The sequence below is a fragment of the Topomyia yanbarensis genome, chromosome 3 (genome assembly GCF_030247195.1).
Source record: "Topomyia yanbarensis strain Yona2022 chromosome 3, ASM3024719v1, whole genome shotgun sequence".
NCBI classification, from domain to species: domain Eukaryota; kingdom Metazoa; phylum Arthropoda; class Insecta; order Diptera; family Culicidae; genus Topomyia; species Topomyia yanbarensis.
In genome coordinates this window covers 57,268,385-57,292,288 of record NC_080672.1, presented here as the reverse complement: position 1 = coordinate 57,292,288, position 23,904 = coordinate 57,268,385, and the positions used below count along the sequence as shown (strand labels likewise).

General features: G+C 36.6%; 1 protein-coding gene across 2 annotated transcripts; it reads left to right on the top strand.

Annotated features, from left to right (window-relative positions):
* The first annotated feature begins 1,611 nt into the window (after positions 1 to 1,611).
* LOC131689554 (fas apoptotic inhibitory molecule 1) lies at positions 1,612 to 14,419 on the top strand. 2 transcript variants are annotated; one of them, XM_058974743.1, is made up of 6 exons: positions 1,612 to 1,687; positions 2,210 to 2,447; positions 13,071 to 13,817; positions 13,874 to 14,015; positions 14,077 to 14,126; positions 14,201 to 14,419. In XM_058974743.1, exons 3-6 carry the CDS (start codon positions 13,488 to 13,490, stop codon positions 14,360 to 14,362), a joined length of 684 nt encoding a protein of 227 aa, XP_058830726.1. In that variant the 5' UTR covers positions 1,612 to 1,687; positions 2,210 to 2,447; positions 13,071 to 13,487; the 3' UTR covers positions 14,363 to 14,419. The 2 variants fall into 2 exon arrangements, with proteins under 2 accessions (XP_058830726.1, XP_058830725.1); XM_058974742.1 differs by lacking the exons at positions 1,612 to 1,687; positions 2,210 to 2,447 and adding an exon at positions 2,778 to 2,988.
* The last annotated feature ends 9,485 nt before the right edge of the window (positions 14,420 to 23,904 follow it).

Here is a 23,904-nt window from a genome sequence, read left to right as displayed (position 1 = left end):
TCCTTAGTAATTGTGTAAATTTTGGTACCAATCGGTTGTGTCTACGGACCCTCCAAAAATTTCAAAGTTATTCTAACGCTATTCTTCTACTGAACACATTCGTGGAACATTGTAAGTTTGTGAAAATTCGCTGAGAAAAGTTATTAACTAAAGAAGCAACCCTGTTTCAATGGCTGAATCTGCCATATGGGAGCGGTGGTTGGTAAGCCTAGTTTACAGTTGTATAATGATGGAGCTATTCATCATTCTGAAAGTACATACTTTTGAAAATATCTGTGCGAAATTTCATCCAGATCGGAGCATCAGATTTCAAACTACAGCCGTTCGCAGCGCGCAGGTTCTTCCACGAGTGAAGTTAACACAAAACTTTAAACGCAAATATCTCGGAACTATGTTTTTTGAAAAGTACCGTTGCGGTGAACATGATATCTCAAAAATGATTCATCCGATCTTCATACAATTTTTTTTTGGGAATTGTTTGTATTAATATTCTCGTGTACTTGAACGGTTCCTTTTACATCCAATAATTTTCGATTGTTCACAATGAATTTTTGTTTAAAATTTTAAACACCAAAAAAATCAATTTCTTGGTCAATATGTTTTTTATCGGAAAAACATTTTTTATTGGGAAACCGATCCGTTCAAGTACACCACAATCCATTTTTCTTCAATAATCTTTTTACTTTTTTGATTACTATTGACCGATTCGGCTTGGAGAGCGTTCACCGCAAACCTCTGCCAAAAACACGTTTCGGGGGATAGGCCTTAACTTCACCAACCTTGAATATTTTTTTAATTCAATCTGTTTTTTTTTGAACTTCGATAGTACTACTAGTTCTTTCGCTTTTTCAAATAAAATTCGCATAAAGCACTTTTAAAAAATCACGAACTTAGCTCACTTTTTCGCCACAACTTTGTATATAACCCCTTAATGAGGCTGATGTTTAGTTTTAGTAAAATTACAAAAGTTCTGCTAAATTTGCATTCTGGACCACTGTGAAATGGTCGGTGTTAGGTCAGACCGGACTAAGTGACAGTGCATTGATTTCGAGAAAAACGTGTTTAAAGTTTGAATCGCAGCATCGTTTACATTATATCTGGAAAATAATTTTTGCCATAATTCTTGTTTATTGTTTCATATTTCAAATCTGGTAAAAGTGGAATGTAGATGAAGAATTTCTTTATCCAGTGCTATCATTACCTCATTTTTTGATGTTTTGCGACTTACTCCGGTCTGACTTAACACCGACCAAATGTGGCAATATTTTTTTTGTTGGATATATTTCTAACTACAACTAACTTCTAACTACATGCGGCATGTAGGGCCTGTTAAATCAGAGTGTAAGTGATCTTACTATAGAAACATATCAAAAATACGAATTTTGATTGGAGACACCTCTAAATCATGTCCGAATTAAGTGATTTTTGGCGAAAGTTTTTAAATTCACACCTATAACAAAAATCTGAGCTGACCCGTGTATATTTCAAAACTTTTTCAAAATGTGAGAGGTCTGTACATGTCAGATCATTTAAGAAAATTACTTTCCAAATCAATTTCATCCACCGGTTTACTTTATTCTTCGTGTTAGTAAAATGAAAATTGAAACTAATTACTACATGCAAATTTAACTCCTCCGGAATTATGACTGATGAGCAGATATATCCGCTACCGCCGGTCGTAAAAACGGTAACGATATAATTCCATAATTGTCGTAAATAAGGAAAGGTTGAACTAGTTTCCAAACACGCTATCATCATCATCATACTTACTACTCTAAACCTGACAGTGCCGGTTCCCTTCGTGACGAAGGGAAAACATTAGCAATGATGACTGATTATGATGATTCAAGTAGCTTCTTGATTGAATCCTTGTATCAACCCACGAATCGTTGCAAATTCCTAAACTAAACATAGTGTGTATGTGTATTTTGCTAATAAGGATTTTACCATAAAAACAATGGAAAAAGTTTCGATCATTTACATTCTCGGGAATCTCGTTGTCAAGATTGCCCCAAAATCTGCCTTCTCCGTTTTTTGAAAACAATTTCCAACTTTTTAGTTTAACTAAATCTCACCATCAATCGAAACACGCAAAGGACCAACTTTAACCCACTTGTTTCGAAACTATTCCGATTTTTTTCTTTCCACAACAATAAAGCAACCATCTAGCGTCATTAAAATAAAGTTGAAACGTACGTTTTACTTTCAGACAGACCGGGTTTTGTGTGGATACGTAGAACGAGTTAACACTTTTCTTATAAATCACCATGCGCCTCCATCGGTTTTCGAGCTGCCGAAGCAAGCAATGTCTGATGGAAAAAAAACACGTGGAGCACCGTTCACATGGAGATGGACTAGGTCACAACAAATGGTGCCAGTCGCCGGTACAGTTTTGATTCTAGCGATGGCAGTTTTTGATTTACGGATGCCTCCATAAACTAATGAAGGTATGATTGTATTGTTTGGAAAGCGAATGTGTCGGTATGTTTTTGCTATCATATTTGAGCGGAGGCGATCCGACGAAAGAAGCGATATAACAAATCCCCGAAAAAATGAGTAACGTTCATCAGTGTTGTTTTTCATATTTGACTAGGCCGAATTCAATTTCTTATCCTTTCGTTTATGGCGGTGGGTGGTAGTACCTTACCTACATATGTATATACCTACATACAATCAATGGAAAAGTGCTCTGCATTCGTGCTATCGCTCAATTCATTCCTTGCCGGCCGCGACTATCGCTGGCGTAACGAGGATATCGGCAGTTGAGTTCTGGCGGCGCAAGTGTTCGGACCAAATTTGCGTGTGTTGATTTCATGTTCTGATTATAATTTTTTTTTTTTCGAAACGGTTGAAGAATACTGAGTGCAAATTGAAATCTGGTGAATCGAAGCATTTGTGGATAGCTTGAACTAGATGTGCGAACCATGGATATTAGTCTGCTTCAATTAACAATAATAACAGCAATTAAAGAAATGAAAGAACTTAAAGGTGAGGCACTTTAAACAATTTTCATGTTGTTATCAATAAATACATCAAACCCAGTTTAAAGGCCTCAATGTTAGTGGAAATCGTTTAAAGATAACTACCATAAACGTAGAATCAATCTGAAATAGTTTGCTTGCTTATGCTAGCTTACCCCGAACAATGCTCTAGAATTGCTAGGACTATTATTCCGCAGTCGTTCGAAGAAACAGAACCATCGTTATCAATAATTTTCCTGTCATGAATCGCCCATTTTCATGTTAGGTAGTGAAACATTAGCAGTCAGCACATTTTTTCCATGAACTGCTGAAAGCATGCTGTCATGTTACAATCAATCACCGTTTGTCAGCGTGCGGTTGTTGATAAACGAATACCGCATCAGTTTGAATATAATCGTTCTGTACAATTTGAATATAATAAGGTGAATTAAAACTGATAGACAAATCAGATTGGTGTTAACTAGAATTTTTGTATTTCGAATTTATTTCGTCAGTAACTGGCACCAACTTAGGGCCAAGTTAAATGATGTATTTAAACTAATACCCGAATCAGCACTAGAAAGACTACAGTGTCAAAACAGTCACACGACACATTTGACGCGGCCAGCGATACCAGCTTGTCGCGATATAATTCCGTAGACTTGCTCTGCACAAAAAATAAACAAAAGTGTTTTTCAACTCATTTAGGGATTCTGTGCCAACATCCCATTCCGAGCCGAAGTTGTAATCATCACTGAATTGATATTTAGTATTCTGCAAATGCTTTTTACCAGTAGGCAGCATTTTGAATCCAAAAAAATTACGATTCCCCAGCCGTGACTCGAACAACCGAGTTTCATGTACCATTCGACTCAGTTGTTGAGCTTGAGCGATCACCCCTGGCTGCTACTCCGTTATCGATCTGGACTAGCTGAAGTTGCACAGGGAATCAGTAGATAATTATGCTTGGGAGTAGCGAAACATCTTTCAATGTGCAACTCCTGGTAATCCTAACGTGTTTTTGATCAATACCGGCGCCGGCCAGGCCCGAACGTATATCGTAGAAGGAAAGGGAAGGAATGGTTAGTCCGATACTTGCTTTTGCTAGAGGCCGTATATACTACTGCGCACTCCACAAGTATCACGGGAGGAGGATATTTTTGTTAGTAAGAGTATATAAGTTATCCAACTACTTCTTCTTTACCGACGTCAGAGAGATGATTCCACTACCTGGACTAGATATCGATCCACCAATTTCATGGACCGGGGACCAACGGCTTTACTTCCCTTCCGAAGGAAGACGTGACCACAGATTTTTACCTCAGAAAAATCTTAACGACCTCGGCTGGAATTGAACCCAGGCCAACTGGTATGAGTGGCGGTCACGTTTACCACTCAACCACCGGCGCCGTCACAATGGCCAAACCTAATCACTCGAGCAAAGCACTTTTTTGGTTCCATTTGGGGTCCCAAACAACTGTACAAAATTTGGTGTCGATTGGATTTGACCCGGCGTAGCGCTTTGCGTTTGAAATTTGTATGGAAATTAGTATGGGAAAACCTACTTTTTTGCATTTTCAATTTTACAGACTACAATTCTTCCTGCAGTATACCAGCAATTAGATAAAAGTGTAGTCCAGGATATGCTGAACAACTTTGCCGAAGGATGCATGGTGCTAGAATGTGTCTACAAGACGTTATAGCTGTTCAAATTTCGATAGATCGAATTTATTGCCAAAAATCTTTTTTTTTGCCAACACTGCGGGTGTACTAATGATATTTCATATAGCATACCAAAATAACATCATATACTTTAGATTTACCACTTTGGTATGTTTGGATGAATTATTCAAAAGCGTTAGCTCAATTTCATGGGCGTAGGTAGTTTAGCAATAGGGCGTAGTGAGGGCTGCGTGGGAGGGGGGGGGGGTTAGGCTTCAATATATAGAAATTCTAACTGAAATAACTGAAATATTGTCGAGTTGAAATGAATTATTTTAAAACATTTGCACAATGTCCTATGCATAATAGTAACGATGAAACGAAACATACTGTATCTCTCTGCATTGACTTTATATCAATGGACGTAAAGTTGAAGACTGAATCAACTAATGTCGAGTTGATATGTCAGAGGAATGCATTGATTATATTTCAGTTTAATACGCACTATGATTTGATAGGATGCTCTTTTCGATGTTGTTCGATCACCTGAAGTAAAAATTGTTGAACTGGGGCTCTTGTGGATTGTGTATATGTTGAATTATTATTCATCTGAACATTCCATCTCCATAAGATTTCAGTTATTTCAGTTCAAATTTCCATATTTAAAAGTCTCCCCCCTCTCTCACCTCACTACGCCCTATTTCTAAACTACCTGTGCCCATGAAATTGGGCTAAGGCTTTTGAATAATTTATCCAAATATACCAACGCCTATGATAATGTTTCCGCGTGAACGTGATAATTGAGCATTTAGTCGGGTTCAAAACCATTCTGTTTAGATCACACCACGTACTAAAGCTCTCCAGTTCACTATGAAGAAACTCGACATCGGTTTCATGCTGTATTTGTCGAAAAATTTTAATGTCGTCGGCGAAAGAAAGGCGGGGTCCTTGTAATTTGATATTGTCGTCATTAAAGTAGAGGAGGAATATTACTGGGCTGAAATGGCTTACTTGTGGGATGCCGAATGTTGCGAAGAATGGTGCAGATAGACAGTCCTTAATGTTGACATCCATCGAGTTAGGAACGAAACGTGGAGTTATTTATATACGACGAGGACATCGAAGAAGACATGCGCTGGTACAAAGCCTGACGCAGCTGCTGAAAAATTCTTCCGCGATATCATTATTTTTCACATCATTTGCCACTTCCTCATTTTGTTACCTGAATGACGCCAATTGCATTTATGATTTGTTATTAATTTTTAAATAATCTGCAGTATTCATAATCTACAAAATTAAGTTGAACTGCTGATTTTCTAGGAGTGTACATTTTTTTTTGTTTAACCTCGAATATAGTGACCTTTCGTACCCCCAGATTTAAAAAAAACATCCAAAAAAGTACCTTCGCCTTATTGGATTAAACTTGAAAAATATTTAGCCAGGCATAAAATCAATGTTGCAAATATTCTTCACCGAACTAGTTCATTCGTTCATCATCGATGCGATATTCGTCGTGTCATTCACCCATGCCTCGAATAACGCTGCGCCGTTCGTCACACGAAAGCACAGAATCAGCGAAAATGAATAATACAAACAAAAAATCCGAATCTGATGACTGCTGTTCGCTGCTTGTTCGCATCGTTGTTTGTTGAATTTAGCCATTCATGCAATGTTCATCTTCACGCATCGTTCGGATCGGCACACGAATGGCTTAGGTGATAATCGCCACTAGCCATTCTTCGCTAAGGATTCTTCGTTCTTCATTCCTCCTGTATTGCGACCAAGAAAAACAAATTTCTTGTTCATTGATTGAAGGGTCAGAGCTTCATGACTGAAGTGGTGCAGAAATGCTTGCTATGTTCGGAATAGGATGACTTTTGCTATAAACAATTAGTAGTACATAATGATTATTTGCTGATGTTTTTTATCAGATTTGAAACGGAAAGCTGCGTAAGCAAAGCAAAACAAATCAATTACATTTGTAAATCTGCGGATGTCTCGTGGGCGAAAACCGAATCAACACAATTATGAATCTACATACTAGACTATTGGTACTTCAAATAACTTTTTTTCTAATGATGAATTAACACTGGGTGATAGTTTCCTTGAATCTACGTTTAATGACAACAAATAGCAACCTTAAGACGATATACTCTTATATAATATAATTTCTATATCTATAGAAGTATAATCAAGCCACAAGTTTTTGACAAATCGATGCATTCCGATTTCAACCAAACTTAGCAAATATTAAACTTTTTGCCAAAACTGAACCGGTTAGTCTTATACCCTAGTATCAATTGAGGTTTTATCGTACTTTTATAGCCACTCATAACATTTAAATTGCACTTGTAGCGTGCTATAAATCTTCAATTGTTGCTTGTAAACATAAGTTTTTGTACCATGAAAGACTATTCTTTAGCTTAAATAGCAGCTAATATGGTTTTAATTTCAGCAAAATCTAGCATGTTTTCAATAAAGTTGTACAACAAAGCATTACAGAAAAAATGCTGAATATGTAAATCTCACTTGACATGACATCAAGAAACAAAATTTGGATATATTCTATTAAGGGGCTACACCACTGTAGAGCACGCCAAACATGTCATAAAAATCGACACAAAATTAATTAAAAAAAGCTAAGCAATAAAAAAAATCCAACGTAAGTCGCTGGAGAAATCAATTTTGAATATACTGTGAAAATTTCCAAGCGTTCAAAAATCATTTGTTCGAGTTACATTTGCGGCCAGCTCAAAAAAAAGTGGCTTCGAGAAAAACGCGGTTAAAGTTTTCAGTACACAGTATTTATGTATTGTTTTCGTCTTCCATGTTTTGGGATATGATTTTTAACATTCTAAAGCCACTTTTGATTAATAAATTGAAAAGCGACTTTTTTTTATTCTACAGTGCTGTGACACTTTAAAACCGTTTTTAGATAAATTTAGTAATTATTATTTAACATAAATGTAAACTCTGGACATATTAAAAAATATTTTAGAGAGCATGAGATGTTTAAGGACACCAACCACTAAACTATTTTCATTGGAAAGTTATAAGAACTTCGTCATCTTCGAATAAAGTGCCCGAAAGTGAAAACTGTTTTTTCCATAAAGAATATACAACTTTTTAGAAAAAAATGGCCTGAAAATGCCAAAACAATTTTTTTAAATGAACAGTTGTCAAGACATATCAATCCTCTAGGCCAGATTTTTAAAGGCAAAAGTTTTCTTCTAAAACTTCAAAATTTCTTTTGTGGAGAAGCGCCTAAATAATTTGAGAAATATACGTTAAAAATATCAATATTTTCCAATATCGTTCAAGTGTTCTACAAGTCATGACATACTATGAAGTTGAACAGAAATAAGCTTTGCCTGCCATAATCAGTGCTACTGGAATATTAAACAGAAATATTTTTAATGAAAAAGTGTTCAAAACAGTTTTATAAATAAATGCAAAATGTTAAGCGTGAAAATGCGTTCCGCGAAATGCTTTTTTTAATCGACTAATTTTGATCAGAAATGTGTTAATTATCTTGAAGCATGAGTTACTAAATTTGATCAAGTTGTTTATTTTAAGTGGGTGAATCTTAAATGTAGGATTGATTGGAACTTGGTACTTCTAGCATATTTCGAAAATGTACGTAAATTTAATTGCTCCGACGATAGAGTAGGGGAACATGGGGAGACTTGACCAAGCGTAATATTCTACATTTGGCTATAACGTATTCTATTTGGTTTTTAATTTTTTTAAAAAAAATTTATACTTGTTTCGATCCCTTAAGGTGTTATAAATGTTTGAAATGAAAAATCCTTTCATCATAGAAAATATTCTGCTCGGGGCCGCCGTACACTAATTACGTAAGGCTTTTTTAGAACTATTCAACCTCCCCCTTCCCCCAGATAAGAGTTCGTATGATTTTGGTGAACTCCCTCTCCCCCTACATAAGATTTTATCATGCTTTGTGTAATTAAAAATCATATTGTTAATTCATTAAATTATTTGATAGCGAAAACGATACTTATTGAATTATTAAAAGAGAACTCAGGACAAAATTTAACTACACACCAAAAAATTATAAATTTTATCATTGACGTAATTGCAAACATGACACAATTTAACAAACCATAATTCACAAAATGACTAAACATTATCGTGTTCCATTTACTTTTACATGAAACGCATTTTCCTTGCGCAATGACATAAAATTACACTTACTGTCATTCAGAACAAACGCCATATGTGGAGCAAAATTACATGATTCACGAAATTCAATGTCATGTAAAATTAAAATCAAACGTAAAACTAAGTCAGTTGATGCACGTATATGTCAGGATCAGGAGACGTAAATTTATACGATTTTTTCTAAGTGTGTGTATAATCATCTGCATAAATTTCATTTGCATCCTAATCTCGCTCAGTATAAATTTCAGAATAAATTTTGGGAGATATTTAGAAACTCCGATTTGTTCCACATAATTTGCTTCGCTATATTCCACTTCCTTTGAATCTATTTCTTTGTGATGTAGAACTCAAAAGGATTTATAACCTCTTCTGGTGTGAATTTGTTCGGAGTTCCAACTATAACGCTTATCGTACGCATAGTTCCGACGTGGCTATCTTCGATTTTCTTGAAGTAAAATACAGTTCACACTCTGGAACTATACGGCCAACAAGCTCTTTGACAATCACATGACAGAAAATTTTTCATATACCTTGCGGGTTTGAAGCGAAAGTTTGAAAAGAAGGATGTTGGCCTAACAACACGAAGAAATAGTTTCTTTTTTTACGAGAAGAATATTTTTCTTATCGATTTCATTTTTCATGCATGTTTTATGATATTACTTAAGAAAGGACAAACCTTCCCTCCCCCAGGTGAGAATTGGTAAGATATTTTGAAACACCCACTCCCCCCATATGTCTTTACGTAATTAGTGTATGACCCCTAATTAATAAATTTGCGTTAAATGATGTATTTTTTATCAAACTGTGGTACCTACTGTTAATGTTAACCACGTCACAAAAAATCTCACCTTAAACATCAATCTATCTTTATAGCACTAGTTAACAAAGTTAGCAGTCATGGTTGAATTTGTGAGATGTGCACATGCAATGTAATCATTATAGCTAATCCCTAGAAGGGAATGCATTAAAAAATCGAAATTCAACCATTTTATATTTTTTGTTGGTATCTAAGGATCTCGACAATATGGAGTAAAATAATTACTGCACGTTTTTTATGCCAAGTCTTTCCCGATGGGGGAACAAGAAGTAACTGTCCATTCTACAGCTAATTTATTTTTAAACAACCGTGCTGATTAAGCGATTTCGTCGTGATAGGGTAGACGAGCCCTTATTCATCTCATTAGTCAGTATGTCACACTATTTCGTTGATAACTCGACTTAGAGTGACTGGATTGCGGCTAAATAGGTGTCATCATCTTTGCTACGTTCCTAAGAAGCAGAACAGTTAAAATTTTTGCCTGGAAAATGTAAAATGCTCGTGTTTGAACGAAGTGAAAAGTCGAGTACAACGTACCCTTATTCATCCTACCATTTGAGCTAATGCGTTGAATAGAGATAGCAGATACTGTTCTAACTAATGTGTTCAAATGGGTGAGATGAATAGAGGAGCTAAGATGAATTAGGGAGCAGTTACCCTACTAGCAAAACATGCGCAATAGGTTAAATTATTGTGATATAACACCATGTGCAGATTTAAATCAAAACTTCATCCAAAAGAATTTTGTTTTGCTTATGCCGAGTTTTATCACCAAACATGGGTTCAATCTCCTTTGAATACTTGACACACAAGGCTTCTATTAAGATTGTACTATATTTAACAAATATTGCCTAGATTCGGCTGTTAATTTAACCCATAGTTTTGTACTGAAGAACCAGTAGCGCATTGGCTTGTTCCGAACAGTACTACAACGCATCAGAATACAAATATAGTTCTTCGCGAGCCATCATTCTGCGAAGATAAAATTGAAGTCATCTTCGCCAAAAGTTGTAAACGATCATCGCTATGGTGAGGAATGGTTTGCTGATTCGTTTATTCGTCATTCACTTCATAGCTTCTTCGTGCAGTTCATTCGGTCGTTCGATGAGTAGCAAGGCAAGAACGTATGGATAAGGCATTCGGATAAACACGGATTGGTAGTCGGCTTCATTCGTGGATGAATATCAACAGCAAGTTGAATATAACAGCGAAGAACGATGTGGGACGAATGCTGGTGATTCATATTCACCGTGCTTCGTCGCGATGAAGATTCTGAAGCAACATTGATTAAATCCATCCATTAATTAAAGTTATTTATTAAATAGTTTTTTGTAAAATATGCGGTTGAAGTAAGTTGGTGGTGACGCACGCGGGGCAAGTTGGCGCTACTTTTTACAGTGCAAATATAGTCATCAAATATTTTTATTTTTGAAATTCACTCCAAAGTAAAACTTTGTGTATCTCGTCAATGCAGGTGATATTTACTTCGGCCAATCGTCTGAAGAATTTCAAAAATATACTTTTGAATATGGAATACGCATCAAAGTAAAATGCCTGGTTATTGAGACTGAAATATATTGGCAATTGTCGGTAAATATACAATTTTATTGAATAGACATTCAGCACGAACCTTTGATATAATTGAATCTCCATTTTCTGGCGTATTCATACATACCGCCAACTTACCCCGGGGCCGGAGTAAATTGGCGGGATTTCCGTGTCACACATTTTTGTCTATAAAAACAAAGACAATGCAACAAACACTGTGATAAAATTCAGTGATGTTGGCTACAGCCGCATGTTATATTTTGCAAGATCTATGTACATCAAAGCGGTATAAAATGGAAACTGAAACCACCGCAAACTAACCCCGGTCTCCCCTATACTCTTTTGTTTAAAGTGAGTCTGCGTCTACTTTCGTGATAGTCGTGGGATACGTGCTAAGTGAAATAAGAATGCAATAGACGTTTCCACAATTCTATTGAACAAAACCAGCTAATGAATCATAGTTTGGGTAAATGAGAAAGGCGCAATTGCACCACTAGGTGGATTAAAACAGGTTTTTTAGTTAACCTCGAATATGAATATGAAGTGACCTATCGTACCCCAGATTTAAAAAAAAACATCGAAAAAGTACCTTCGCTTTATTGGATCTAACTTGAAAAATATTTAGCCAGGCATAAAATTATTATTTCCGAGACGTTGCCAGATGTATAAGCTTTCCAACTAGTGCTCTTTTGCCCAAATGAGTGCAAAAATATCATCGCGCGAGCTCACCAAAAAACTTGACCCCACTCTATTCTACTTTTACGACCTTAATAAGGTAATTTAATAAACAGAAAGGTCCATTTCTTACTGGCGAACATCGATGACAAAAATTTTTATAGTATAGCATAGTATAGTACGTAGTATTGCATAGTACGAAATCAAAAAATAAGGATCAGCGTCTATTTTTTAGAAACTTATTGTTTCGAAGTTGCAAAATAAATACTTTATAGGGAGACCCTGGGTTATTAAGACAGTGGGGGTAATTCGGACACCCTCGATTTCTCAGAACATCGTAAGACTTTCTGACTGTTGTACATATTCATGGAGCCGCCATTCTGAAACATCAATTTTGACAGCTTAAGGCAACAAAAAAATCGAAAAAAATAACAGATAAATATTTTAAAAAGCTTGAGGTTACTTACTTACAAAATTCAAAACTTTTTGAGCGACTCTGTGCAATTTCACAACTAATCCTGTTAAGACAGATGTCTTCCGTTTCATTCCACTATAGAAATAAAAACTGTTGCTTTTCACTATAAATCACGATTATAAGACATCTGTCTTAGCAGGATTAGTTGAGGTTACTATTTTATGGAATGATTTTTGTTTGGGTAAAAATACAGATATTTTCAAGACGCTTACCACTTTTGTGCGAAATGACCATGCGGGGCTATTCGGACCCGCTCTTCCATCAACCACCGTTCAGCGGCTTGCGGCTACGCAGATGATTGCACACGCCACAGCAAAGAAAATGCATGTTGCGACAACCAACAGCTGTGACTAACCAAATTAACAGATTTTGTAATGCATTTTTTTGCTTCTTGAGGAGTTTCTTTAATAAATATTTCATAAGTAAACATAATTCCATCATAAAAAAGTAATTGAAAATTGAATTACCCCTACATGGTAAAAGGATGGAAAAAAGTAGAGTTTTGCAAATCGTCGCCTAGCGCTGCCATGGAGTGATGCAAATGAACTTTTATGGCAACGGACTCCTCTAAAACTCCGAGCCCTGGGGAAAACACCCCGTCCCACTCCCGTCCTTCGGCCCAATCGGCGGTCTCGCCGTATACAAGCAATAATACTTTTATTATTGTGCAATATTTCACCTTGCTTGAACAAGACTGAGTCAGCTATTCAAAAGCCTCGAAGTTTATTACAATAGAAATTTTCTCTTTCAGCAAAACGCCCACTGGCCTAGAAAACGAAACGAACAATCAATAATCCCACTCGACGGTCAGCGTAAATATTTTCGGTGTGCTGCTTCAACAAAATCGATCCACCAGGACCCAAACAGCGGGCGGCAATAACAGTTGAATTATTGATGCGCTAGCACTATTGCCGCGATAGAGCATAGGGCGTACCCGTCCTATGATAATGACTTTGACAAGAGGTTCCACTGCACTCACTATCCCCCCATCGCTGCATCGGTTGGTCACGTCAAACATAACCGTATCGTAAAATAGAGCAAATAGTACTAATCATAATTCTGTTCCCGCTACTTCAACCAAGTGGGGTGAAAAACGGAATAAAGTTATAATTTTCACCCCTGCTAGCGGGTTACTGCTTATTTTCACGCGAAAGGCAGGCGCACGCGAATGAATCACGGCATACTAAGTGCATCACGAGAACTTGTACTCAACACCACCGCCGCCAGCCGGTGTAGTATGAAAACCGGAAGTGATAATAACCAGTCGCCGGTCGATGGTAGCAGCAAAAGGAACGGGAATGCAACGAATCGGGAAGTGGTTGCTCGCTGGCGGGTTCCCATGTATGGGAAGATACACGAGGTGGAATTCGAGCATGGTTCCGCAAGCGGAAAACGCGTGCTGTGGGTTGACAAAGAGGAAATCTTTCGGCGGGATTGGATGTTCAAACTTGTCGGGGAGGATACGTTCAAGCTGGAGGATAAGCGGTGTATCATCAGGGTGGGTCACTTTCCGCTATCAATCGTGTTGAAAATTAATTGACTAACGGTTTTTAGGTGGACCCTTTACCCGGTTTTAAGTACAGTTACTCGCTGTTTGTGGACGGTAAATCGTACGAGCAGTTCTCTGAATCGCAAGCCAAAGCACTCAAGACCTGGGAGGTCAATTTGAGGGACAACTTCTACCGAATAGTGTTAGGTAAATTCAATAAAATTTACTCTTACTGCATTCAACTAATCCCCGTATCACATAATTGCAGAGAAGAACACGTTGAACATTTACGTTAACGGAAAATTAATCGAAGAAAATGTAAGTATATACTCACCATAAAATTCGTGCCTGAACTGAAGTTTACATCAACTTACACCATTTCGCGTTTGCAGGGTGAGTTCGTAGATGGCGGTACCGAGACCACTTTTATCGAAGACAGCAACACATTCGTGCTAAGCGCACGAACCAGTGGCAACAAGCGGGAAGGGATTGTGCATACGCTAACGATAAACGGCGTAGCGGTGCAGGATGCCGCGGCTAGCGGAGCGTCGTAGGTGATATGAAATGAAGAAGAAAGTTTCTGTTAGTAGTAATACTATAATGAAAATGAAGCTGTTATTAAAACAATTTTAAATATACGTTTCTTGTTGCTTACTTGTTTTAAAATGTGCGTGATGTGCTGTGAAATTTTGTTGAATTGTCTCCAATGCATTGCTTGATTTTTCGGACCAATGTGGATCGATTGGATTCACCCACTTCTATCTTGCTGTCGTTATTCAGAATGCGGATCAAATTCTTTTAAAAAAGCTTCTAGTCTTAATGCAGATTAAGGCTGACAAGTTAGGTTCCATACTCATAAAATCACTTGTATCATTAGGCTCTGAAATTGTTGGTGGGTTTCTTAACTTTTCTATTAAATGTTAAATCTTCAACCCGTAATATCTAACAATTGTGGTTAATTCAGTAATATTCAGCTAACAATATTGCCCCATTCAGCTAATAAGTAAGTCAAATAATTAAAAAGAACTCAAAAAAATTATCCATATGGTAATGAACCTTTGTTGGTCATATTAGGGAAGCTGCCACACTATTTCGTTAATACTCAAATTGATATTAACCCTTTTATGCCCAACTTTTTTCTAGTGCATATAGAGTTTCATAACTATTTTTGTTTGAAAATGGTGGGGTCTAGAAACACGAAATATTTTTTTTCATAAATATGTTACGTGGAAAACGTAAATAAATTGATTGGTTTTATCAGTTTTCTATAATATTACGAAATAACGAAGATATATGAAAATTAAATTTTTCGTCGTCTAGTCTAGTCTAGTCTAGTCTACACATACACAGCCAATACATGTAGGGATCCTGGAAAATTGCAGACGTTCGTCCACAATTTTTCTTGTCATTATTAATGTTTGTGGCACATATTGAATATGACACAAGCATTAAAGCGGCCAGGCCAATTGTGCAGCGCACAAAATAAAGATGATTCAAAATTATACGGCAATCAAATTATTCATTCAATGAATAATTTAATCAACGGATCATTTTAAACATTGAATAAGGAAGACACGTGGACAACCGTACACACCGTGTCTATCCCCGCTCTCCTTATTACACCTTCTAACGCAACGTTGAACAACAGGCACGATGGACCATCACCTTGCCGTAGCCCTCTTCGAGATTCACCCGATCTATCATCGCTTTGACTAATCGTGTTAGCTTATCCGGAAAACCGTACTCGTGCATTATCTGCCATAGCTGATCTCGATCGATTGTGTCATACGCCGATTTGAAATCGATGAACAAGTGACGTGTGGGCACGTTGTATTCGCAGCACTTCTGCAGAACCTGCCGAATCGCGAATATTTGGTCCGTGTGGTGGCGCGGGAACCCAAGAATCCCGCTTGTTAGTACCCCACGAACTCCCTTGCAAATGGTGAATTACCTTTCCCGAGAACAGTGCTCTATCAATACTCGGAGATACCTTGAACGTAAACTCTCCGTCGCTGATTCGTCGCCGATATTCATACTCTGATCTCCGTATCTAGTCCGGCATCCAGCGTTTCATTTATGTGCTGTGATTTCGAAAGCCAGTGTCGTATCTCAAACCCAGCCTGAGCGTGGATAAAGCGTACGTCCTTAGCTAGTTTGATCGCTTCCTCCTCTGATTCCACACTCGATAGCATGTCACCCACGTAGTGCTCGTCAACAATGGCTTCGACCGCGCTGGAGAGCTAATTTTCAAACTGCTGTGCGTTGTGGTTTTTGACAAACTGAGCACAACTGAGGGAACAAGTAGCGCCGAAGGTGATTACTTTCGTGATAAATACGTCGGGATCGCGGCTTGAATCACCGACGCGCCAAAGAAACCTTTGACATTGTTGATCTGTTTCGTTGACCATCACTTGAGGGAACATTTCTCTGATGTCCCCTGTTATGGCAACACGAAATTCTCGGAATTTATGCAGGACCAACAGTAAAGAGTCTAACTGGTCTGGACCTGTCAAAAGAAGAGAGTTCAGTGATATCCCAGCGACGGAGGCAGGCGCGTCCCAAACTATCCGGAGTTTGTATGGCTTGTTTGGATTCTGTTTCACTGGTATGGAAGACTAACATTTTCCACAGCCAATAAGATTATTTTGACTCAAGAGCAATTTTGTAAAAGGGCGTAGACGTTTCTACGTGGATTAAATTCAATTTTTTCGATTATTGTGTTTTATACAGAAAAACTATCTGAGAACGAGTTACAGGGAATGATCACTTCTGCAATAAAAAATACACACTGAAAAAAGTGTCATTTTTTCAAAAAAATAAAAATTAGTGTTAAAAATTTGAATTGCTAGAAACTCATTTTTTTTTAATTTTTTATATTTTGTCAACAAAAACATAAAGAGAAAAGAGCCATTTTGAATGTAACTATGATGGAGAACTTATAGGTAAAAAAGTTTTAATGTATAGCAACTTATAGGTAAAAAAGTTTTTCTAACAATAAATTTATACATGCTTTTAACGGTCATACTAATTGACATACAAAACAGTTATTTTATTACAGAATATGATTCTAAGTATCATTTTAAATCATAATACATTTAAACAAATCTTCCAAAAATGCGATAGTTGTCGAGATAATTAGAATTTTTACTCCAACTAAAACAATACATTCGTGTAATTATGGCCTTTTTAAAAGTTATTCACGTTACCTCATCATAAAATGTCAACAATCTAATGTTTATCGTTTTAAAGACGTTAAAGAAACTTTTTCAGTGTATTTGAACCATAGAGAAGCATTCAATAAAAAAGTTTCCCTATCAACAATTTTTGACATATTATTCATAATTCATACTATTTGCAGTCAACAATGCAATTTTCTTTTTATATATGATTCTAAACGCCATTTTTATTGTAAACCATTTGAAAGGTATACGAAAACAGTCAAAATATTGTTTAACTATAGGGTCTGATGTATTTTGGACTGCAAATAGTATGAATTTTAAAAATATGTTAAAAGTTGTTATTAGGAAAACGTTTTTATTGAAAGTTTTTCCATGATCAAAATACAGTGAAAATGCACTGAGTGCACGCTGCTCTGAAAATATAGTGAAATCTTAGAGTGCATGCAGCTGCTCGTTCAGTAGGCCATTGACGCAACTTCCGGAGGGTAAACGTCTTTAAAACAATAAACCTAAAATTGTTAATATTCAATGGTGGGCAAATGCGAATAACTTTTGAAAAGGGCACAGTTTCACGAATTAATTTTTTTTTTTTGGAGCAAAATTCCAAATATCTCGACAACAATCGCATTTTGGACGATTTTTGTTAAATGCATTTAGATTTAAAACGATACTTAGAATCATATTATGCAATAGAATTACAATTTGGTATACCAATTAGTATGAAATTTAAAACATGTATAAAGTTATCGTTAGAAACACTTTTTACAGATCAGTTCTCCATCATGGAATCATTCAAAATGTTTTTTTGCTCTTAAGGTTTTTTGGTGAAAAATGGGTGTCTTTGCAAATTAAATTATTAACATAAATTTTTATTTTTGTGAAAAATGACACGATATTTTTTTCAGTGTTTATTTTTTTCGTACATAAGTAGTTATTCCCCGTAACTCGTTCTCAGACAGTTTTGCACGCAGAAAGGTCTACGCCCTTTTCGAAAATTGCTCTTGTTTCAAAATATGGCAATTGCCAGAGAATATCGTGGAGATTCATAAACCGAACACAACTGCAAAGTTTCGTTCGAAACGGCGATGGTCATAGTTTGCGGTCGATCGGTTTCACATGGAATTCAAAACCGAAACATAAAAATTACTCGAATCTGTCAATACTGTCAGTACAATACGTTTCAATACCAGTAGTGTAAAACAGTCGAAATATGAAAGATGCCCGGTGCACGTGCCCCTGACGCATATGCCGTAGCATTCGTCGTTTGTTCAAAAACTTTGAGGTTCTGAATGTAGCTAGGAGAACTGCCAATATTTAGGGGAAGATGGGGTAAAACGCACCCCCGAGGCAAAATGCACCCCTTGCTTATATCGAAAACTGCTGAAAATTTATAGAAAAGGGTAACACCAGTCAGAAGTCCGCCAAAGTAAACAAATTTTGTCAAAATTTCATAACCGTATATCAATATCAGCTCGAGAAATAAACAAAAGACAATATCGTGCTCTTCTTATGTCATTATCGTGGCTCGTGCAGCAAGGATTTTCAGCTCTTATAAATGCAATTTGTATTATTATATCAGTGCATTCCAGTTCTATTTATACCTTTGTTCATTATTCTGTCGCACTACATATGAAAAATCTACTAAATAATTCACTTTTTGCTAAATTTATATCTCTGCTCCATCGGGGGCAAAATGCCCTCTTCTTTGATTTGGCTGATTTTTTAATCGAAAACAAAAAAATTGTTCTGAAAACCTACTAATTGCATAACCTAAGGCTATTTAATGGCACACTTTTGTGAAATCTCGTTAGAAAACAAAACTACTTGCTTGTTCACCGAGCATTCTGCCCCGTTGTTGCGGTGCATTCTGCCCCGTTGTTGTGGTGCATTTTATCCCCGAACAGGTGCGTTTTGCCCCGCTTATTTTTCGAAAGGCAATTTTTAATGAGTTTGAAAAATCGAATATTTTTCATGTTCTTCATTATTTTGCAAAGCACTATGACTGTGATTACAGAGGAAAATGTTGGCAAAACGATATCATTAATTAAATTCTCCCGATTGATGCTCTATTGCTGAGTTATGATCATATTTCCTTAGGGGGTGCATTTTACCCCATCTTTCCCTATAAAAAAATTTACGTTACCAAATGTCCGAGGTACTTTAAATATCCTCAAATGCACGCACATTTATAGTGACTCATTTAATCAAAACTAGGGAAACACAGGATTGGTATGTGTAAACACTATCAAAAAAGTATTTTTAAACCTTTTTTGGGATTTTAGGAACGGCTTAAAATTTTTGTGATAGGACGGATGTACTAAAAACCAGAATTATTTCTTTTTATGCCAGTCTGACCTGGCAGAGTGAAACATGTCAAATCCGCCCAAAAAGTGTAACATCACATGAAGTTACTTGTGGGCGCATCCATGTGGATTTGTTCGTTTACATACTCAGGTGTGACGTACAAATGGATATTTTTTTACAGCAGCAGATCAGATTTTTTTACATTTTAACAACATTCAATTAGCTAGCGATTACTGGGTAGGTTGTCACGGTAAAGATGGACACGTCTATCATTACCAGGACACATGTTAGTGAACTCGGGTGATTCGTAGTTATACTGCCTAAGCTCGACCCTCATTAACAGAAGACAAAGATTAAGCATGCACGATATTAAGCCTGTTCTAATGACCCTGCCCTTTTTGTTTTCCGATCTGTTTACTTCACATCCTTGCTCTCACTTGAGTACTATGGCTCTAATCTCTAGCTAATTGAATGTCGTTAAAATGTAAAAAAGAAAATGTGACTAACAAAGTCGAAATTAAAAAGGAAAAAACAAAGTTTTTTAGTTGGCTAAGGTCGGGCATCTTCCAAACTTTGTATACGAGGTGTACCAAACATTTCATTGCTGTTGTTAAAAATAAATTGAAACTTGAATCGAAATGTTGGATTGGTGTTTGAATCGACTACTTTTTTGAAATTTAGTCTATTGAATGATATTATATTCACCCGAAGCGCGGGCTCCCAAAAGTCCAAGTGTGCCCATGTGTCAAGACTGTACTGCCTTCAAGCTATTTTGCCTGTTGTTTTGAAAAAGTCTCGAAGCGATTTTTGTTAGTCCACTCAAAAGTATTAACATAGTTTTAAATTTGTTTTAAATTAATGAATTTAAATTTTAAAACAAAAGTTTTCGAAATTATTAAACAAAACGCTCTACTGGAGATGTAATCGTTTCAGTTCTAGTTCCACATTGTAACAAGTATATAAAATAAAACGCCGCCGAACATGTTCTATGGTAGAACATAACTCATCATCATGTTTTACCCGGCGTCGGCGGTAAAACATGATGATGAGTTATGTTCTACCATAGACTATGCGGTAGACTTGGGTGCAATGCCCAACTCCTACTTAGCAGAAGGCAAAGAATTCTTCACATTTCCTTTCGATCATGTCCAGTTGAGCCAGCCTAGTCCTAGTTTTCCGTTCTAAGTTTATAACTGATTCACTCTGGAATACCTATCCGTCTTTCAATTTCATTGCTTTCGTTTCTCTTAATCTCAACTTTGCCGAAAATAGCCAACAAAATCGATACAGTAGAACCTTGCGGCAATTAAAACATAGTAACAAATTTCAGATTTGCAATGAAATTTATTAAATATTTTTATTTGTTTAGCCATTTATCGACGAAGAAATACTTAATACATCTTTACCGTAACATGGGATATGAGAAAGTAAGTATTGATGTGGTACTTACTTAACGGAAGGCCCCGACTCAGTGACATTCCCATAAGTACCACGGATTGGGTAGTAAGTGGGTTGTTCGTCAGGATTCGCCTCAAGCAAGTGATGCGACTGAGAATATATTTTCGTGCATAAAAAGTTTGAATAGTTTATTGACTGTAGGATACGTAAATGTTCTAGAGATTAAGGCGTTTAAACTGGGTAACCGTTTATCGAGAGTTTGTTTCATCAAAAACAACTTGAACTTTGGACTGCCGGCTGTCGGGAGTGTTGTTGACAATATAAAATGGACCATAAACAATGAGTTTAAAAGTGGTATTATTGACCATTTATAAATTATGACATGCAAAGATTGCCCAATAACTAATTCTCTCTCATATTACCACGCTCTTTATTCTCATGGTCTAATTCGAACCAAATGATTTCAGTTTTTCCTTTTTTGCCTTTTTCATATAGAAAGGTTATGCAATCACTCTGAGAAACGTCAACCTAATCCCGGCCCGGAGGGCCGAGTGTCATTTCCCATTCGACTCAGTTCGTCGAGATTGGAAAAAATTTGTATGTGTGTGTGTATGTATGTGCGTATGTGTCAAATAATGTCGCTCATTTTTCTCAGAGATGGCTGGACCGATTTGCCCAAATTTAGTCTCAAATGAAAGGTGCAACCTTCCCATCGGCTGCTATTGAATTTTGGATCGATCGAAATTCTGGTTCCGGAATTACGGGTTTAAGAGCGCGGCCACACAAAAATTTCTCATATAAACTATAGGAAAAATTAAAAATAGAATTAAAAAAATTCTAATTAAATTTGATAATCTGATGTATACAGTGCCACCTAGCGGCGGAAATGTGAGCAAGTGGGTTTTCTCCATGTAAATTGTCAAAAAATCCCATACAAACTTCAAGAACGTTGGTCCGGTAGCTAGCCTTGTTCGATTTTGCTCAAATTTGGAGCAGACACTCCTGGTGGGACTAGGAATCGACTCACTTTTCTGTCACTCTAGTGTACACGCGTTAATGCGTTGAACCTGCAAAACTACAAAATTTAAATCTAAATAGCAAAATTTAAAAAAATCTCGTATTCGCCAATTTTTGCTCAAGTATACTAAAAAGTATGATTTTTCATGTGGTTAAAACAGTATTCAACTTTAGGTGCCCGCATCAGCGATAATAAGCCTTGAAACTTTTGAAAAATAAAAAAAGTAAGAACTTTGGTGTCCAAGAGAAAAATACTCGGCTTGAAGTTTTCTATAGGTTCAAAGGTTGTTTTAACAAAAAGTAAAAGATACGAAAGTTATTCCAAAAAAAACGTTTGTTTCAGGAACTTTCTAATCCATTGTTTTAAATTTCTTATATAACAAAAACTAAGAGAGATAGAGCTTTGATATATTCAACAAATTTATTCAAAATAAGTTTCTTTACAACTTTGTGGAAGACCGTGGAGCTCTATCTTTCATCATTAAAAAGTTTATTTTCGTATTTTAGATAAATTGAAACCACCCTAATAACTATTCCAACAAAAAAAGCATCTTCTGATGTACACAAATTCATCCTAAGACATGATACGGCTAAATTATATAGGTTTGTCAGAAAGTTAAAATTCCTCCTAAATTAGCGATCTGGACCACTGTACATTGGCCACCCTATGACGGTTCATGATGCCTCCGGGGAACTCGCCAAGTTCCTAAGCAAATATCACACCTTTACAAACAAACTTTTTACAAACTTGATTTCAAATGAAAGATACAGTAATTCTATTTACTGCTGCTGAATTTCATTCAGTTCTGAATTTTGGTTCCGGAGTTACAGGTTGGTTAGTAAGGTTACACTGGAATTTCCCATATAAATCGGTGCAATCGTAACATCGCAGAAGCTAAAAACTATTGAAATGGTCACCAAGTTACTTCGATTCGCACATCTAGATCACTGATTGCCAATCAAACATTCTTTGGATATATTGTCCACTATCGACGATTCCGGAAGTCCCGGATTCCGGGCATATTCCACAGTTAAAGTCACATCGGTTCTTCGGTGATGACTGAACCGATGTTTTCAAATCAAGTATCAAATGAAAGGCAACATTTGCGGTTGAGTATTGTGTCGCCACTCAGCAACCTCGCCCCCACCCTTGCCCTCACACCTCGCTCCTTCATCACACCTCTCCCTTTGGACCACCTTCACATCCGCATTTTCTTCATCCACCCCGTATACCGAAATAAGATGAAGGATTTTTGACAAATCCTCCACTCCCACCCCCTCCACCAACATTTCAAAATATAATCACATGAAGAAAACATTGAACTCATATTGATTAAGTTAATTAACCCTTTCATGCCCAACTTTTTTCTAGTGCATGTAGGGTTTCAAAACTATTTTTTCTTTAAAACGGTGGGGTCAAGAAACTCCAAAAACCATTTTTCATAAAGGTAGGTGCTTTCCTTGCAGTGCTAGAAGCTGCTGAATTTTTACCTTCTAATGCTCACTGCAATTCTCCTAGAATATTTACAATAGTCCAACTGCGTGGAAAACGTAGCCAAAAATAGTCCAAATTGATAAGTTTTATTAGTTTTCACTAATATTGCAACATAAAGAAGTTATATGAAAAATTCATTTTCCGTCGTCAACGTAAACGGTCCCTGGCAGCACTGCTCCATCGGAGTTCAATCAGACTAATTGCAATAACTTCATTTCTAGAGCTGATCCGTGTAACCGTTAATACTCAAATGAAAGCCAATAGTCACATTTATTAGCCTTACTTGTTTTTGTGAGCAAATCTTGCCCCAATCAAAAGTTATAGCTGTTTAAAAACGTTGTTGTCCACAAACAACATGGGCATGAATGGGTTAAATATTAGGGGAGCCCGGGGCTAGTTGGTGGTTGGGCGAAGTTGGCGGAATCCCTTTGTCTTCGTTTCAATTAGACTTATAGCGCTGCCTCTCATTGTGTAGCTCAAGTTATGTGAAACCCATTATCCAATGTGTTTTAGTTAAAAACATTTTGTTTTGTAAAAGTTGTGGGCGATATTGTGTTTTCGAGCATACCAAGTATTTTTTTTAAATTTTAAACACTTTCTCAATTGATTTTATTTTTCGATAATGCGTAAAAAGAGCTTTCAGTATCCGTATAGATATTAAATCCATCCATTAATTAAAGTTATTTATTAAATAGTTTTTTGT